The sequence below is a fragment of the Sorex fumeus genome, unplaced genomic scaffold (assembly GCF_029834395.1).
Source record: "Sorex fumeus unplaced genomic scaffold, SorFum_2.1 ptg000187l, whole genome shotgun sequence".
Taxonomy (NCBI): Eukaryota; Metazoa; Chordata; class Mammalia; order Eulipotyphla; family Soricidae; genus Sorex; species Sorex fumeus.
In genome coordinates, this window is record NW_026606244.1 from 2,498,179 (window position 1) to 2,515,638 (window position 17,460).

The window sequence follows — 17,460 nt, forward strand, 5'->3', positions numbered from 1 at the left end:
GAGGGCGCTGAGGCCGTCGTAGGAAACTGGGCTCTCGTCCTGGGTGTCACGGAAGCCTGCTGGAGCGTCAGTCGTTAGTGTGAGCTGTGTTCTAGAACCCAGCGCTTTGCCTGCCACTCGGCCGGCTCGGCTTTGGTCCTTGGCGCCACCAGTAGTGACCCCTGACCTCAGGGCCAGGAGTAGGCCCTGAGCACTGCTGGGTGTGGCCCCCAAATTTGCTCCCCCCCCATAAAAAAATTCTTCAATGCTGTAGAGAATTTAGGCAAAGAAGGGAGAAATCATAATATGCATAAAAACATTAGAGATTTTTTTTAAGTTTATTTGTTTGTTTTGGGGTGGGGGTGCAGGGGGGAGTCACTCCCGGCAACGCTCGGGGGTTCGTTCTGGTTCAGAGTCAGGGATCAGTCGTGGCAGTGCTCCGGGGACCCTAGGAGATGGCCGGGAATTGAACCCGGGTCAGCCGCTTGCAAGGCAGGTGCCTTATCTACTGTACTATCACTCATGTCCCCCCCAAAAAGAACCTTAAAGAGACAGAGATAAGCAACTAGTTGGGGGTTAGATGAGAGCAGGCAGGGGTGAGCAGTGATTCGGGTGACGTTCAGCTTACCCGGGACCAGAGTGGCAGTACCGTAGGGAAGGTGCTTGTTCCTGCCCCGCTCCTGGTTCGCACATCTGAGCACAGAGCCAGGAAATTGCTCTTAATCACTGTCGAATGTGGCCCAAACTGCTCACCACAACCACCACTGCCACCTCCCCCAATTTTTATTTTTTTTTAAGTCCATTGACATCGGGTAGTTGCACTTAGATAATCGGTTCAAGTTTCATAAAACTTTCTAATAAATAGCATTGTCCAAGTAAGTCGTTGCCAGTTGCTGGTTCATACGTTTTAAAAAGTTCCAAACCGGGGCTGGAGAGATAGCACAGAGGGTAGGGCATTTGCCTTGCATGCGGCCAACCCGGGTTCGACTCCCAGCGTCCCATAGGGTCCCCTGAGCACTGCCAGGAGTAGCTCCTGAGTGCAGAGCCAGGAGTAACCCCTGTGCATTGCTGGGTGTGACCCAAAAAGCAAAAAAATTAAAATTTCCAAACCGTGGGCACTCATGACTGCACAACGAAAGATCTTGATCCCTCCTGGGCACTTTATTCTTCCAGCCAGTCCTGGACACCTGCTGCTGGCACCTTCTGCCCCTGGGTTTCTGGAGCACAGTGCCAGCGCCAGTAAAGGTGCAGCTTTTCTGTACTCTGGGGCAACGATCAGGTCAGCAAGACAGAGCCGAGAGTGATGCCCTCACGCTTCGATGCTGGTGGCTGGGGCTGGAGCGATAGCACAGCAGGTAGGGCATTTGCCTTGCACACAGCTGACCTGGGTTCGATTCCCAGCACCCCATAAGGTCTTCCCAGCACCACCAGGAGTAATTCTTTTTTTTTTTTTTTTTTTTTTTGCTTTTTGGGTCACACCTGGCGATGCACCAGGGTTACTCCTGGCTCTGCACTCAGGAATCACCCCTGGCGGTGCTCGGGACCATCTGGGATGCTGGGAATCAAACCCGGGTTGGCTGCAGGCAAGACAAACGCCTGCCTGCTGTGCTATTGCTCCAGCCCAGGAGTAATTCTTGAGTACCTGAGCCAGGAGTAACCCCCCAAGCATCGCTGAGTGTGACCCCCACAAAAAAAAGGTTCTGGTAGCTCCCAATTTCTGTGATTTCAGCATTTATCATCACACCATCCTTTTTCTCGGTCTCCTTTTGCTTTCTTTGTTTTGTTTGGTCATGGGGTCAGAGCCAGCTTTGCTCAGTGTTTACCCCTGGTCATTGTGCTCAGAGGTCATTCCTGGTAGTGCTCAGGGGTCCACAGGGGGTGTTGGGGGTGGAACCTAGGTCAGCCACAGGCAGGGCAAGTGCCTGACCCCTGTACGGGTCTCTCCAGCCCCCAACGTCGATTATTTTTTTTTCCAAGTTGATTTTCTGACTGGTCCTAGGTTGAACCACGTGGGAGATTGGGGCACCCAATTCGGAATGCTCATCGCTCACCTCCAAGATAAATTTCCCGATTACCTGACAGTGTCGCCTCCCATCGGGGATCTTCAGGCCTTTTATAAGGTTTGGTATTAATATTGGTGTCCCAGTGGCATGTTTAGTGATTGTGGGTTTAAGTAGGAGCCGACAGACCCTGTGTTCACCATTTTTGCTCTTTGTTGGTGTGTGTTAAAATTTAATTCTAGGGGCTGGAGCGATAGTGCAGTGGGCTGGGTGTTTGCCTGGTCCCCCAAGCACCGCCAGGAGTAATTCCTGAGTGCAGAGCCAAGAGTGACCCCTGAGCGCCACTGGGTGTGACCCAAAAAGCAAGACAACAACAACAAAATAAAGTTTAATTCTACCACGTTACCTATTGTTAAGTGAATTCTTTTGTTTTGTGCTTCGGGGGTCGCTTCTGGTGTTACTCAGCAGTTACTCCTGGCAAGGTGCTCAGGGGTCACTCCCAGCATTGCCCCCTGCACACAGAGCCTGTGCTTCAGCGCAGAGAGCTCTCTCTCTTGGGCTCTGGTCAGTGAATTTTAAAATCCTGTTTGTGTTTAAAAATATTTTTGATGTTGGGGCTGGAGCAGTAGCATAGAGGGTAGGGCGTTTGCCTTGTACGCGGCCAACCAGGTTTGATTCCCAGCATCCCATATGGTCCCCCAAGCACCGCCAGGAGTAATTCCTGAGTGCAGAGCCAGGAGTAACCCCTGTGCATCGCTGGATGTGACCCAAAAAGCAAAAAAAAAAATTTTTTTTGATGTTATTCTCAAATTTTTGATATTTTAAAAATATTTGTAGGAACATTTCTCAAGAGACAAAATTGACCATAATCACTAAAATACATTTCTGATTTTATATATATGTATATACACTTAATAACATTTAACTTTTTTTATAAACTCACCTGACTTTTTGCAGAATGACTCTACAAGATTCTGTTGGATTGAAGTATCAGCTGTTGGTTGTTTATTTTTTTTCATTTTGTGGGAGGGAATCTTGCTGTCCTACCATGAAAAGCTCTTGGTACTTGTAAGGTTCTCCTTCTGCTTTTCCCCTTTGACCTTTGACCACACCCAGTGATATTCAGAGGCTGCTCATGGCACAGTGCTCCAGGAACCCTGTGATGCCAGTGATTAAACCCACGGCTCCTGCACGCTAAAGCATGTACTCCATCCCTTTTGGTCATCTCCCCAGGCCATTTGTACCCCATTTTTAAAGGTACTTCCTTGGGGCCAGGGAGATGGCTGAGAAGCTGGGGGCCTGTGATTTGAATGAGGGCACTTTGCACAGATCCGTGTTCCCCCAGCATCTTGGGGTATGGCCAAAAAAGTAAGGAGCAGAGGGGGAAAAATTATTTCTTTGGGACCAGGAAGGTCAAATAGAGGCCTGGAGAAGGCCCCCATTTGATTCCCAGATGGAACATTTCAAGACTTGTCCCATCCTGATTTCTCTTTGGGGGTTGGCTTTTTTTTTTTTTATCTTATTTTTTTACGGGGGTGGGGTGCGGCAGGTGGTGTTTTGGAGAGAAGACTTTGGGTTATATTTGAGAAATGAACGGATTATTTAGGAATTATGATTGAATAATCTTTCTTTTTTTTTTTTTCAAACAGGAATCCAAGAAGAGGTTCGATACGGAAGAGGAGTTTAAGAAGCGAGCGTATCAGTGTGTGGTCATGCTCCAGGGCAAAAACCCAGACATCATAAAGGCGTGGAAGCTCATATGTGACGTCTCTCGCCAAGGTGAATCATTTCTGGGCTTTTTTTTTCTCTTTTTTTAATTTGACGAAGAGCAAGTGTATTGAATGGGATTTTTTTTTCCTTATCAGCATTGTTAAAACATCATAAGTTGTGTCATATACAGGTTATCATATTGTAACTTGTTCTCTACAAGTTATAACATTATAACAACATTGTGGTTTGAGAGCCTGCTTACAGTCAACAACTTTGAGAAAAACTAAGTAGGGGCTGGAGTGATAGAACAGCGGTAGGGCGTTTGCCTTGCACGCAGCCGACCCTGCAGACCTGAGTTCGATTCCTCCGCCCCCTTGGAGAACCCAGCAAGATACCGAGAGTATCTCTCCCGCATGGCAAAGCCTGGCAAGCTCCCCGTGCCGTATTCGATAATGCCAGACACAGTAACAACAAGTCTCACAATGGAGACGTTACTGGGCCTGCTTGAGCAAATCGATGAACAACGGGAGGACAGTGCTACAGTACATTGTATGTCTCTTCTGGGTTTTTTTGCTGGTGTGCTTTTGTTTGGAGGGCACATCCTGCAGTGCTCAGGGGTTACTCCTGTCCCTGCACTCAGGACTCACTCATGGTGGTGCTCAGGGGACTGTATGTGGTGCAGGGATCAAACGGGGTCGGCTGTGCGCGGCAAGCGCCGTACCCACTTGACTGTCACTTTGGCCCCAATTCCTTGTTTTTTAAAAAATAGTAAGCAAAAATTTCTATAGTCACACCCTTTGTTACTATTTTGGTATATATCAACACCAAAATTCTATTACTTATGTTTTTTTTTTTTCACCCCTACATTTTCAAAGTGGCAGTCCGATGATAACATTCTGAAGCATATTTTTTAATTTTTTAAAATTTACTTATTTATTGAGTCACAGGTCACAGTGAGATGCACAGTTACAAAGTTGTTTGTGATTGGGTTTCAGTCATGAAATGTTTTAGAGAAAAAAAATGTCTTAGAGGAAAAAAAAGAAATTGGGGCTGGAGCGATAGCACAGCGTGTAGGGTATTTGCCTTGCACGCAGCCGACCCGGGTTCGGTTCCCAGCATCCTATATGGTCCCCTGAGCACTGCCAGGAGTAGTTCTTGAATGCAGAACCAGAAGTAACCCCTGTGCATCGCCGGGTGTGACCCAAAAAATTATTTTTTCCTTATAAATATTTCAGCTGTCCAGTAAGTTTCTTTTGTATAAGGTACATGCTTTCTGTGCTTTTAAATTCTTGCCAGCCAGGATGTAGGTACACAGTACGTGAAGCCCTGCGTTTGGTCCCTGCACCACTCACCCAAAAAAGCAAATAAATTTCTGTACACATTCTTTATCTTGTGATTTTTTTTCCTCCCCCCTAGAATTTAATAAAATCTATGAAGCTTTGGACATTTCATTAATAGAAAGGGGAGAGTCTTTCTATCAAGACAGGATGAATGACGTGGTAAAGGAATTTGAAGATAAAGGTAAGCACGCTAATATTTTAAAAACTTTTATAGACTTTTCAAGTATAAGTCAAAGTGGAGTGGAGAGAAGATTGCAGTGTCCCTCTAAATTAGAGAACTATGTGTACAGGACACTTCTATATACAAGGCTTATTACTAACATAGTTGAATCACTAACTACTGGTATGTGTCTTTGAGAGAATAAATTCTTCCTCCCATTCAAAAGCCACAATCCTATTTATCACCACATAAAAATTAATTTCTTGAAACCATTAAATAAGCAGTAATAAAATGAATAGAGTGGAAAGTGCCTAAATCCACTCACAATCTCTCGCATTCAGATGTAACTTTACTATTACGATGTTCTTTTCTGCCCCTTGTAGCTAAGGATATAAGGCCCCAAACTCATTTTTTTTTCCCACTGTCCTTTTTTTCTCTCCACTTCTCATCGAAAATGGTGATGTGGGGCTGGAGAGATAGTACAGCAGATAGGGCATCTTTTTGCACTTGGAGCCTGGTGTGCTTCCACACCCAGCCACATCTCCCGAAAAGTGCTGGCTGTTGCTGGCTGACAATTTCCTGAATGTTATTTAAGTTGGAATTTCTTTTCAGTACTTTTTTTTTGGGGGGGGGGGGGTCATACCCGGTGATGCACAGGTGTTACACCTGGCTCTGCACTCAGGAATTACTTACTCCTGGCGGTGCTTGGGGATCCTATGGGATGCCGGGGATTGAACTTGGGTTGGCCACATGCAAGGCAAACACATCCCCCCCCCCCCCCACACACACACACACACACACTGTCACTCTGGCTCTTTTCAGTACATTTTGAGAAGCAGTCATAGACATTGCATCTTTCTTCGGTTGAAAACACATGGGTATTTTTTTTTGGCTTCTGAGGACATTGGCTCCAGCGAGCTGTTCTGCAGACTGTAGGGAAGAGGCATTGTGTGAGCCCAGAGCCTGCGCTCTAAACGCATAGCAGCCGGGAAAGCTGCTGTTCACCGAGGCTCAGCCTGGGTCATGGGCAGGAAAACAGCTTGATCTCCACAGTTGTCCAGTGAGCACCCTAGAGTAGCGAAGAGTTTGTGTCGCTTCAGGGTCCTTCTCCTTTGGGGGGCGGGGGAAGTGCGGGCACAGACCCAGCAGTGCTCCAATGTGATCCTCGGCAGTGCCCGGGGGACCAGAATGGGACACCAGGTGCTACAACGACATCATCTGCACATTTGGCCAGTGTCTTGCCTCCTGGACTGCCCCTTTGGCCTCCCTCCAGGAATATTCACTATCTTAAAAATCTTTAGACTCAGGGGAGAGAGCTTAGGCACTTACCTTGCACACGACGAACCCGGGTTCGATCCTCAGGATCCCGTAGGGTCCCCTGAGCATCCCTGAGTATGTGTTTCAGGTGTGGCCTCAAAAACAAAACTTAATGCATAGATTTTTTTTTCCCTTTAGGATTTGTGCAAGTGGATGAGGGCAGAAAGATTGTGTTTGTCCCAGGGTGTTCTGTACCGTTAACCATAGTAAAATCAGATGGAGGTTATACGTACGACACATCTGACCTGGCAGCTATTAAACAAAGACTGTTCGAGGAAAAAGCAGATAAGATTATCTATGTGGTGGACAGCGGACAGGTGAGTTTGAAAATTTGTCTATGGTCTTACGGTGTCTGACTGGAGGGGAAGATGATACAGTGATGTTCTTGCAGTATCTGGCTCATTGTTTTCCCCAGAGACTTAAATTCAGCCCAGTAGTATAATGGGGCAGGGGGTGTGTGCAGGGAATTAGATGTAGAAAAACCGGGGGGGAGATGGAGCAGTAGCACAGCGGGGAGGGCATTTACCTTGTACATGGTGGACCCAGGTTTAATCCCCGCCATCCCATTGGGTCCCCCAAGCACTGTTAGGAGTGGTTCCTGAATGCAGAGCCGGGAGTAACCACTGAGCATCCCTGGGTGTGAGCCAAAGAGCCAAAAAAAAAAAAAAAAAACCAGGTTTTAGATGTAGCCAAGTATGGCTGGTCCCAACTCTTCACTTATTTCTGAACCTCAGTAAAGGGTTTTTGGGTTTTTTTTTTTTTTTTTTCCATTTGTGTGTTTTGGGCCACATCAGGCGGTATCCAGGGCTTCCTCCTGACTGTGCACTCAGGGATCACTCCTGGCAGAGCTTGGGGCACCATACGGGGTCAGCCACATGTAAGGTAATCCCACTGGACTACCCAGCCCCTCATTGATGGTTTTCTGCCTCTGAGGCTGGTTGTGAGAGACGAAACCTAATTGAGGTGCCGGACAGACACTCCAGGGGATCTGGTGTTATGCTGAGTGTGGCCATCCAAGGTTCAGTCCCCGATACCGCATCATCTCTGAGTAGCCCCCGGGGTACCCCGAGTGGGCCAGGCAATTCCCACACTGCAGTGTCCAAGCAGTACCTCACCCCCAAGTCACCGCAATGAACCTCTGGCTCACGTGGCCTGAGCTTCTACTTAGGAGATACTCATGCCCCCACCAAAAAAAATATTGGATTTTTTTTGGGGGGGTTCACATCCAGCAGTGTTCAGGCATTGCCCCTGCTCCTGTCACTCAAATCACACCTGGCAGTGCTCGGGGACCCTGTGGGATGCCGGGGATTGAACCCTGGTTGACTGCATGCGAGGCAAACACCCTACCCGCTGGACTATTGCTCTTGCCCCCCAAATTGGAATTCTTTCATGTGAATATGTCCTCCTTAATTCATTCCGTTCTTTTTTTTGTGGGGAGGAGGGGGCTTTTGGATTTTTGAGTTACTCCTGGCTCTGCACTCAGGTATCACTCCTGGCGTTGCTGGGGAGGGCGGGGAACGACCCTATGGGATGCTGGGAATCAAACCTGGGTCAGCCGCGTGCGAGGAAAACGCCCTCCCCGAAGTACCTGCTCCAGCCCCTCAGTTCTTTCTTTTTTTTTTTTTTTCTTTCTTTCCTTCTTTCTTTTTTTTTTTAAGCAACTTTTGAACCTAGGGGGCCAGGAGTGATAGAGTGAGAGGGCATTTGCCTTGCACGTGGCCAACCTGGGTTTGGTCCCTGGCACCCCATGGGGCCCCCCAAGCACCACCAGCCGTGATCCCTGAGCACAGAGTAACTCCTGAGACTCACTGGGTGTGTATGGCTCCAAAACGAAGCAAGAAAACCCCTTTGATTCTAAGAAAATACAGAGCAGTTGTGCTCCTGTTTCCTGTGTGTAAGAAATGAAAGAAGACCATTAGTGATTACGCTCTCTTCACAAGGTTTGTGATTTCACAAATCTGGAAACCTAAGCAATAACAAAAGCAGTTGAAGTCAGGCTGGAGCGACAGCACAGTGGGGAGGATGTTTGCCTGGCACGCGGCCGACCTGGGTTCGATCCCCAGCATCCCATAGGGTCCCCTGAACACCGCCAGGAGTAATTCCTGAATGCATGAGCCAGGAGTAACCCCTGTGCATTGCTGGGTGTGACACCTTCCTCCCCCCAAAAACCAAAACGAAACAGTTGAAGTCTTAGGGAGAGAAGAGGGGAGGGCACATTGTGGTCCACACCTGGCAACACCCAGCTCTGTGCATGGGCATTGCTTTCAGGGGCGCCCAGGGAACCTGGGAATGGAGAGGAGCATGGGGGTCAACCCCCCTCCCCGTGGCATGCACGTGAGTCACACACAAGGGCACCAGCTCAATCGCCCCCGAAGTCCTTTTTTTTTTTTTTTTTTTTTTTTTTTGCTTTTTGCTTTTTGGGTCATACCCAGCGATGCTCAGGGGTTCCCCCTGGCTCTGCAACCAGGAATCACTCCTGGCGGCGCTTGGGGAACTCTATGGGAATCGAACCCGGGTCAGCCATGTGCAAAGCAAACGCCCTCCCCGCTGTGCTGTTGCTCCAGCCCCCCCCCCTTTTTTTTTTTTAATTCCCAGCCAGCTCAGCCAGTGACACCTCTCCCATCTCTTTGCAGGCTCTTCACTTCCAGACGATATTCAGTGCCGCACAGATGATCGGGTGGTACGACCCCAAAGTGACACGGGTGTCGCATGCCGGGTTTGGCGTGGTGCTGGGAGAGGACAAGTAAGTCTGGGACGATCTGACGGGGGCGTGACGGCAAGCTGGGGGGTCCCTGCCCGCCCCCCTCTCCCCCCAGCCTAAGCTGACAGTGCTCCTGAAAGCCACATAAAGTACCGGAAGGTGCTTAGCTAGCCGATGGCTGAAGCCCCAGTCAGGGGTTTACGTAGACCGGGTGTGTCAGAGGCTGAGGTATGGTAACAGGGATCAAAGGCTTTCTTCGCTGTCGGCACCAGCAGTGTCCCCGTGGAACGTGTCTGTCCCGTAGAGCTTCATTTTTTTGGAATTCAAGATAGTTCTTTAATTGTTCTTAATTGTGTTTGCGGTGCTAAGAAAACATTAAAAAAAAAAAACAGGAAGTCGGAGAGATAGTATCGCAGGAAAGGTGTTTGCTGTGTGTATTACTGACCTGGGTTTGGTCCCTGGCGTTTCAAAGGGACTCCCGGGCCTGCCGGGAGTGATCCCTGAGCAGAGCCAGGAGGAACTTTCCCCCTGAGCACTGCTAGGTGTGGCCCCCAAATAAATCCCCCCCCCAAAAAAAAAAACTACTTGAAAAGCAACCGATTGGTTGATATTGCTTATAGTGTCGTAATTAATCTTAGAAATTAACTGCTAACAGCTAATTTCCACAATTGGAGGGAATGACCAAATGTACTTTCTTTTTCTTTTTTCCTTTCTTTTTTTTTCCCCGGGGTGGGGGTGTTGGGCCACACCTGGCAGTGCTCAGAGCTTACTCCTGGCTCTGAAATCAGGGAGAACTCGTGGTGTGGGGCTCAGACCGTATGGGATATGGGGGGTTGAACCCAGGTCAGCCATGTGCAAGGCAGATATCCTGCCATTGCTTGGCCCCCTCAAATTCACTTTCTGTATTTGATTTTTATCAGCATTACTTAGTGCCTTGAATTTAACTTGCTTATCTTATGATGATTAAATTTTTTTTTACTCTGAGCATGTTACTAAGCCTCTCAGAGGAGGAGGAGTGATGTCGTTAGCCAGTGGCATCCGACGTGGTTTTTAATTATAGAATGCCCACAGATTCCACCAGGGATTTCTTTGTGTTTTGGATTTGGGGGCCACACTTGGCTCTGCTCACAAATTACTCCTGGTAAGTGCTGTGATGACCATATGGGATGCCCAGGATCGAATCCAGATCGGCTGCCTACGAGGCAAGTACTCTATCTGCTGTACTATTGATCCGGCCCCTCATTTTCAGCGATTCTAAGTCTGACGGTCTATTTGGTCTATTTTTAAATCTTCATTTGTGGGAAAATTTGAAATAATGGTGGTGGAATTGGTATTGGAGTATTGAATGTAATAAATCATTGTGAATAACCAGGCTGGAGCAGTAGCACAGTGGGTAGGGCATTGGCCTTGCACGCAGCCAACCCGGGTTCAATTCCTCCGTCCCTCTCAGGGAGCCTGGCAAGCTACCGAGAGTATTCCGCCCGCACGACAGAGCCTGGCAAGCTCCCCGTGGCATATTTAATAAGCCAAAAACAGTAACAACACGTCTCACAATAGAGACGTTACTGGTCCCCGCTCAAGCAAATCGATGAACAACAGGAGGACAGTGCTAACCTTACAAAAATTAAATTTAAAAATAAATAACTGGGGCTGGAGCAATAGCACAATGTGCCTGGCACACGTCCGACCCGGGTTCGATTCCCAGCATTCCATAGGGTCCCCCGAGCACTGCCAGGAGTAATTCCTGAGCGCAGAGCCAGGAGTAACCCCTGTGCATCGCCGGGTATGACCCAAAAAGCAAATAAATAATAGCTGTTGCTAAAAAATAGTAAAAATAAAATAAAATCTTCATTTGCGGCCAGAGAGATAGTACAGTAGATAGGATGCTTGCCTTGCACGTGGCTGAGCTGGCTTCCATCCGTGGCACCCCGTACGGTACCCTCCACCTGCCAGGAGTGATCTCTGACCGCTAAGCCAGGAGTCAGCCCTGAGCACCACCACCTGGTGCACCCTCCACTACCACTACCAATAAATAAATAAAATCTTCATCTGGGACATCTAAAATTTTTTTTAGAAAGAAGTTTAAAACCCGTTCTGGTGAAACAGTGCGCCTCATAGACCTTCTGGAAGAGGGGCTGAAGCGATCCATGGACAAGTTGAAGGAAAAAGAAAGAGACAAGGTAATCTGGGCCCTTCCTTGCTTCCTGTGCCCGGGGCGGCCTGTGGTGATGTGTCACCGCCACTGAATGAAAGGACTAACCGGGAAGGGTTCTGAGTCACTCCACTGCGGACAGGCTTCCTCAGATCTTACCGCTCTGTGAGTTTGGTGCCCATAATCATGGGCGTTTGTCTCGGAAGGAGAGTTGTGGGGTAGAACCAGATCTGTGGTCCCTTCTTCCTTTGTTCATCGTTCTGGGCCGGAGTGATAGCGCAGTGGGGAGGTATTTGCCTTGATTGTGGCTGACCCGCGTTCGATCCCCGGCATCCCAGGTGGTCCCCCGAGCACCGCCAGAAGTCACCCCTGAGCATCGCCGGGTGTGACCCAAAAAGACAAATATATATATATGGCATCATCTGTTGACTTGTACTGGCATTTTACCTGTTGCCAGTGAACGCTAAGGGGGCCCAGCAGGTAGCACTGGCCTTGCCTACAGCAGACCCCAGCCCAGTATATGCCCCCCACACAAGCAGGACCCTAAGCGATCCCTGACCACAGGGCCTGAAGGAAGCCCCCAAGACAGCCGGGTATGGCCCAGAGAGCGAAAATTTCAAGGGGGCATCCTGTGTTCCGAGGGGGCTTGTGTCCCAGCTCCCCATCGTCGTCTGGTTGCTGCTGACCCACTCTCTCTGGGTCCCCCTGGTACCCGGAAGGCCGCTGACCAGATGTCCCAGTAGGGAACACAGTCTTCGTCACATCCTCAGGAAGAGAGCGAACTGGTTAGACTTGGGTAGCATTTGGAGGCATCTGTCAGAATGTCAGACACTCGAGAAAGCTGCGAGGGACTTCCTCCCGTGGCGCTCAGGGGGCCTCTCGCAGTGCTCCTCAGCCCCCAGTGTGGCCTGATAGATCAGTGGTCAGGTGCACCAGAACCCTGCGAGGCTTGTGGACACGTTCGCGGTTCTGGGATAGAATGTGAGTGTGCCACCCCTTCGGTCTGTGAACTCCAGCAATGCCCTGAAAGAGAGTCCTGAAGACCCCCCCGTGTCAGAAACGGCTCTTCGAAGAGACGCTGCTGCTCTTGGTTCCTAGAGGTCGCGGGCTTGGGACTGGAGCAATAGTACAGCAGGTAGAGCGTTTGCCTTGCACTCGGCCGACCCGAGTTCGATTCCCAGCATCCCATATAGTCCCCTGAGCACCGCCAGGAGTCATTCCTGAGTGAAGAGCCAGGAGTAACCCCTGTGCATCAGTAACCCCTGTGCATCTCCGGGTGTGACTCAAAAAGCGGAAGGGGAAAAAAAAGAGGCCACTGGCTTTCCAGAGGGCGGAAGGCGGGTCCCAAGGCTGCGTGCTTCCCCACGCCCGCGGTGGCACTGGGAATTCGAGATCGCTCTCCTCTCTGTTTCTTTGGTGGCTGCCAGATTCCCAGCTGTCCCCTTCCCTAAATACGCGGCCTGCATCATCACACGAAAGGGGGAAGCTGAGCCGTTTCTACCCGAGTGGTCCTTCGGTTCAGTTTTGCTTGTTTCTTCACACCCGGCCCACACCCGGCCCGGCTCAGGGTCGACTCCTGGCTCTGCATTCCGGGGTCACTCCTGGCGGGCTCAGGATTGCCGCCGTCTGGGATACCGAGGGTCGAACCTTGCCCACTCTCCTCTCTGTCTCGCCCCCTCCTTTTGTTCACGAATCTTTTCCTCTGATTGCTCTTCACCGGCTGTTTGGGCCTTGTTCTCGGTGCTTGTGTGAAGCACTGCAGAGTGCCCCCGTGTGTGCGTTGAAACGGAGGGGGGGCGGTCCTGCCTGCTGTGCTCCCCCGCTCCGGAGCCCTGCTGTGTGCTTGCACCCCGTAAAAACCTTCCGGGTGACCCCTGTGCCCCCTGTTCTTTCTACAACTCCAAGTTCATGCGTCATGTTGGGACGTCGGGCCACATCCCAAGTGCCCATCCTGGCCTCTTGCTTTCACGCTCTGTGCTCCGTTTGGAACCTCCTCGCTTCCGAGGTTCTGTTCCTGCGCTGGATTTCATACATCCGCTGAAGTCATGCCTCTTTTCACTCAGTTTTGTCTTCAGAGTCTTTTTTTTTTTTTTCTTCCACTTTTAGGTCACACCCAGCGATACACAAGGGTTACTCCTGGTTCTGCACTCAGGAATTACTCCTGGCGGTGCTCGGGGGACCGTATGGGATGCTAGGAATCGAACCCGGGTCGGATGTGTGCAAGGCAAATGCCCACCCACTGTGCTATCATTCCAGCCCCCCCCTTTTTTTTTTTTAAGCATGATCTCAGTCATCACTCGATTGGTCTTTTGTTGTTTTTGATCATTTATTTTTAAATACTTGTGGGTTTTTTTTTTCTACTGGAAAAGTTCTTTTCCCTTTATAGATATTTTAAAGTCTCAAGGTTTTGGCTGGAGAGATAATATAGGAAGAAGGCACTTGCCTTGCATTCAGCAGACCCCAGCTCAGCTCTGGCTCCGCTTTTGAGTGCCAACAAGAGTAGCCTCTGAGCACAGAGCCAGGAGTAATCTCTGAGCACAGAGCCAGGAGTAGCCTCTGAGTACTGCCAGGTGTGGGACCCCAACACCTCCCATGCACACACACAAACACACATACAGACCTTTTATTAATTTTTTTTTTTAATTTAACTCCAGACTTCAAAATTGGGGCATCTTTATTTTTTTTTTTTCCTTCTCTTTCTGTTGTCTTTTCTCTGCCCTGTCACCTTGGTCTTTTTCACCCATTTCATTTTGACTTTTTAGCAGACTTCCTTATTTTCTCTCTCTGGCTGGGTGTTGGGAATAAAAAGTGAGTGCCCTCTTCCTCTGGCAAAGATGGTTTCCTTCTGCCTGGCATACACCGCAGCAGGTAACCGAAAGGCCCGTCGGTCTCGGTCTTGGGCATGAAGACTGAGCTGTGTCAATTGGGCCTCTCCCCCCCCCCCCCCCCCCGACGAAGGCCCCCTCCGCTGAGACACGGGACACCCCCGCTGCCCTTCCCCTTACTGCCGGTGGGACCCCCAGGCCTAACCCACCTGCAGCTCCTTCCTGCTGAGGTGTTGGGAGCGTTGCCTTGTAAACGCTGGCCACAGGACGGCTTGGAAGAAATGGGGGCTGTGTTTATTTTTGCCTTGGTACTTCCTGAAGTTTATCCCCTGTGGCTTCCTCTTAGGGGTAGGTTGTTCTCACTTTGGCAGTCCCAGATTTCAAATTCTCCTCTTTCCCCAACAAGACCAATTATTATTAATTTACAAAGCAGTGCTGGCATTCCTGTGGGGTGGGGGGGGCGACGCCCAGGTTGGTGATGGTGAGGTCAGGGTGGTCACTCCCACCAGCGCCAGGGCTCAAGCCCACAGGCAAAAGTAGGCGCTCCGGCCCTTGAGAGCATCTCCCTGCAACCCTGAAGTGAGTTCTTCCTGCCATCCTTGGCACGCCCTGTTTCGACTTCATTCATTACCGAGCCTGATTTCATCATCTTTATAAGCTGGCCGCCCCAGAATCGTTTTGGAATGAAATGACTATAAACCGGTAATTGGTCTGTTCAGTTTCCTGTCTTGTGAAAATACTGTCAGGGGGAAGTATTCAGGTTGAGACTTGATATTTTGGGGGTGTTTTGTTTTGTTTCGTTTTGGTTTGGATTGGGGGGGGGCACACCTGGCGGTGGTCAGGGCTTACTCCTGGCTCAGGGAGTCACTCCTGGCAGGCTCGGGGTACCGTGTGGGGTGCTGGGAATCGAACCCGGGTGAGCCGTGTGCCAGGCAAGCGCCCTCCCTTGCTCCAGTTGTGCGACTGGGTATTGTATGAAATCGGGTTTCTCCCAGGGTTCCTTAAAATCCCGACACTTGGAGTCCCCCCGCCCTGTCGGCAACGCCAGCTCCACCAGGACAAGGTCAGTAAACTGTGAGGTGTTGTTTTTCCCAAAGGTCTTAACCGCAGAGGAACTGAGAGCCGCTCAGACGTCAGTTGCTTATGGCTGTATTAAATATGCTGATCTTTCCCATAACCGCTTGAATGACTACATCTTCTCTTTTGACAAAATGCTGGACGACAGAGGGAACACGGCTGCCTACCTGCTGTATGCCTTCACCAGAATCAGGTACCGACGCGGGCGCGCCCGGTGGTCTCTCACCCGCGGTCGGCTGGCCCCGAGAGCGCGCGCGGCCCTTGGGGGGGCGAGCGTGACGGCGGGCCGCCCGGTCCTTGCAGGTCCATCGCCCGTCTGGCCAGCATCGATGAGGAGATGCTCCGGAAGGCCGCCCGGGAGACCAGGATCGTCCTGGACCACGAGAAGGAGTGGAAGCTGGGCCGATGCATCCTGCGCTTCCCCGAGATCCTGCAGAAGATCCTGGACGACCTGTTCCTGCACACCCTCTGCGACTACGTCTACGAGCTGGCCACGACCTTCACTGAGTTCTACGACAGCTGCTACTGCGTGGAGAAGGACCGCGAGACGGGTGAGCGTCGCGTGGCGTCGGGGCAGGGGCAGGCCAGAGAACCGAGACGTGATGAGGGGAAGAGTCACCACTGATTTATAGCTCGTACTAAATGACCGTGGTTTTGAAATACACAGTTGGGTAGAAAGTATATATATCGTTGGGGCCAGAGTGATAGTTCAGCAGGGAGGGCCCTTGCCTTGCACGCAGCTGACCCGGACACACCCTGTAGTGTTCTCTGATAGCATCACGAGTGATTTGAGTGCAGAGCCAGGGGTAACCCGCTGCGTCCCCAGATGTGGCTCCCCCACCCACCCCAAATCAATGAATAAATAACTCTTAAAAATAAAGCAATAGGGCCAGAGCAAATTTTTTTTTTCTTTTTTGGGTCACACCCAGTGATGCACAGGGGTTTCTCCTGGCTCTGCACTCAGGAATTACTCCTGGCAGTGCTCAGGGGACCCTATGGGAAGCTGGAAATCCGACGTGGGTTGACCTCATGCAAGGCAAACACCCAGCCTGCTGTGCTATTGCTCCAGCCCCAACAATTTATTTTTAAGGTAGGGCGTTTGCTTTGCACGTGACTGACCCAGGTTCCATCCCCCGCATTCACATAGGGTCCCCCGAGCACCACTAGGAGTGAATCCTGAGCGCAGAGCCAGGAATAACCACCCCCCACACACACACACAAGCATCACCGGGTGGGACCCAAATTTTTTTTTTAAAAAGCCTAAAAATAAAAATAAAGCGATACAAGTCGTGACATGTGTGAACCCCGAGTTTAATCCCCAGCCTCACCTGTCCTCTGAGCACCGTGAGGTGTGGCCCAAGAGCAAACAAAGAAACATTGCGTGGGAGACAGGAGAGGAGGAGCTGCACCCGTGGGAGCACGTGTGCCGTATGCACTGCCCCAGCTCAGCCTGCAGCCGCGCGCGTGGCTTCTGAGCACGGGAAGATGCCGTCCCCGGGTGTGTTCCGAGCACCGGCGACCTGACCCCTAATAACCAATGGCAGGGGACACACAGATCTCACACACGGAAACACCCGTGCTTCTCAGCGTGTCTCCACCGGACTGCCGGTGGTTGGCCCGTCCTTAGCCGAACCGAGAAGGGGCCTCCGCCCTGCCCCGGTGACTGTCGGTCAGAGACTTACCGCCGTCTCGGTTCTGTCTCCTCAGGCAAAGTGCTGAAGGTGAACATGTGGCGGATGCTGCTGTGCGAGGCCGTCGCCGCCGTGATGGCCAAGGCCTTCGACATCCTGGGGATCAAGCCGGTCCAGAGAATGTGAGCCTGCGGGCGGACGCCATCTTCACCAAAGTGGCCATTAGCACTGTTCGCTTTTTTTTTTTTAATTACGGTCGTGTGACTATGGAAACAAGTAAACGGAGTTTGCCGACTATCCGTGGAGCATGTGGTTCTTTTCCTCCCTAGGGTTCTGGGAGGAATGATGGTGTCTGGCTGAACGCTGGTCTCTGTCAAGCTTTCCGCTTTATGGGGACCAGGGAGTCACCAACAGGGGTCTCGTGTCCCAGGGCGGTGAGGGAAATTATTGGCTCGGCCGGGAACAGTGTTTATTGGTTTTCGATGAGAAGGGAAGTTTGCTCCGTGGTGCTCGGGAATCCACGTGTTCCTTGTCTTGTTTAGTCTTTTATTTCATTGTTCTACCATGG

The 17,460-nt window shown here is 50.6% G+C and overlaps 1 protein-coding gene across 1 annotated transcript in view; it reads left to right on the forward strand.

Moving 5' to 3' along the window:
* RARS1 (arginyl-tRNA synthetase 1) overlaps window positions 1-17,187 on the forward strand; it is a 30,643-nt gene extending 13,456 nt beyond the window's left edge. Inside the window, exons 7-15 of the mRNA XM_056107966.1 lie at window positions 1,979-2,099; window positions 3,629-3,758; window positions 5,106-5,210; window positions 6,645-6,823; window positions 9,140-9,249; window positions 11,282-11,387; window positions 15,282-15,454; window positions 15,565-15,812; window positions 16,969-17,187. Of these exons, the coding sequence (XP_055963941.1) occupies window positions 1,979-2,099; window positions 3,629-3,758; window positions 5,106-5,210; window positions 6,645-6,823; window positions 9,140-9,249; window positions 11,282-11,387; window positions 15,282-15,454; window positions 15,565-15,812; window positions 16,969-17,078 (1,282 nt within the window). The 3' untranslated portion in view covers window positions 17,079-17,187. The remainder of the gene's footprint in view (window positions 1-1,978; window positions 2,100-3,628; window positions 3,759-5,105; window positions 5,211-6,644; window positions 6,824-9,139; window positions 9,250-11,281; window positions 11,388-15,281; window positions 15,455-15,564; window positions 15,813-16,968) is intronic.
* Window positions 17,188-17,460: the final 273 nt, after the last annotated feature.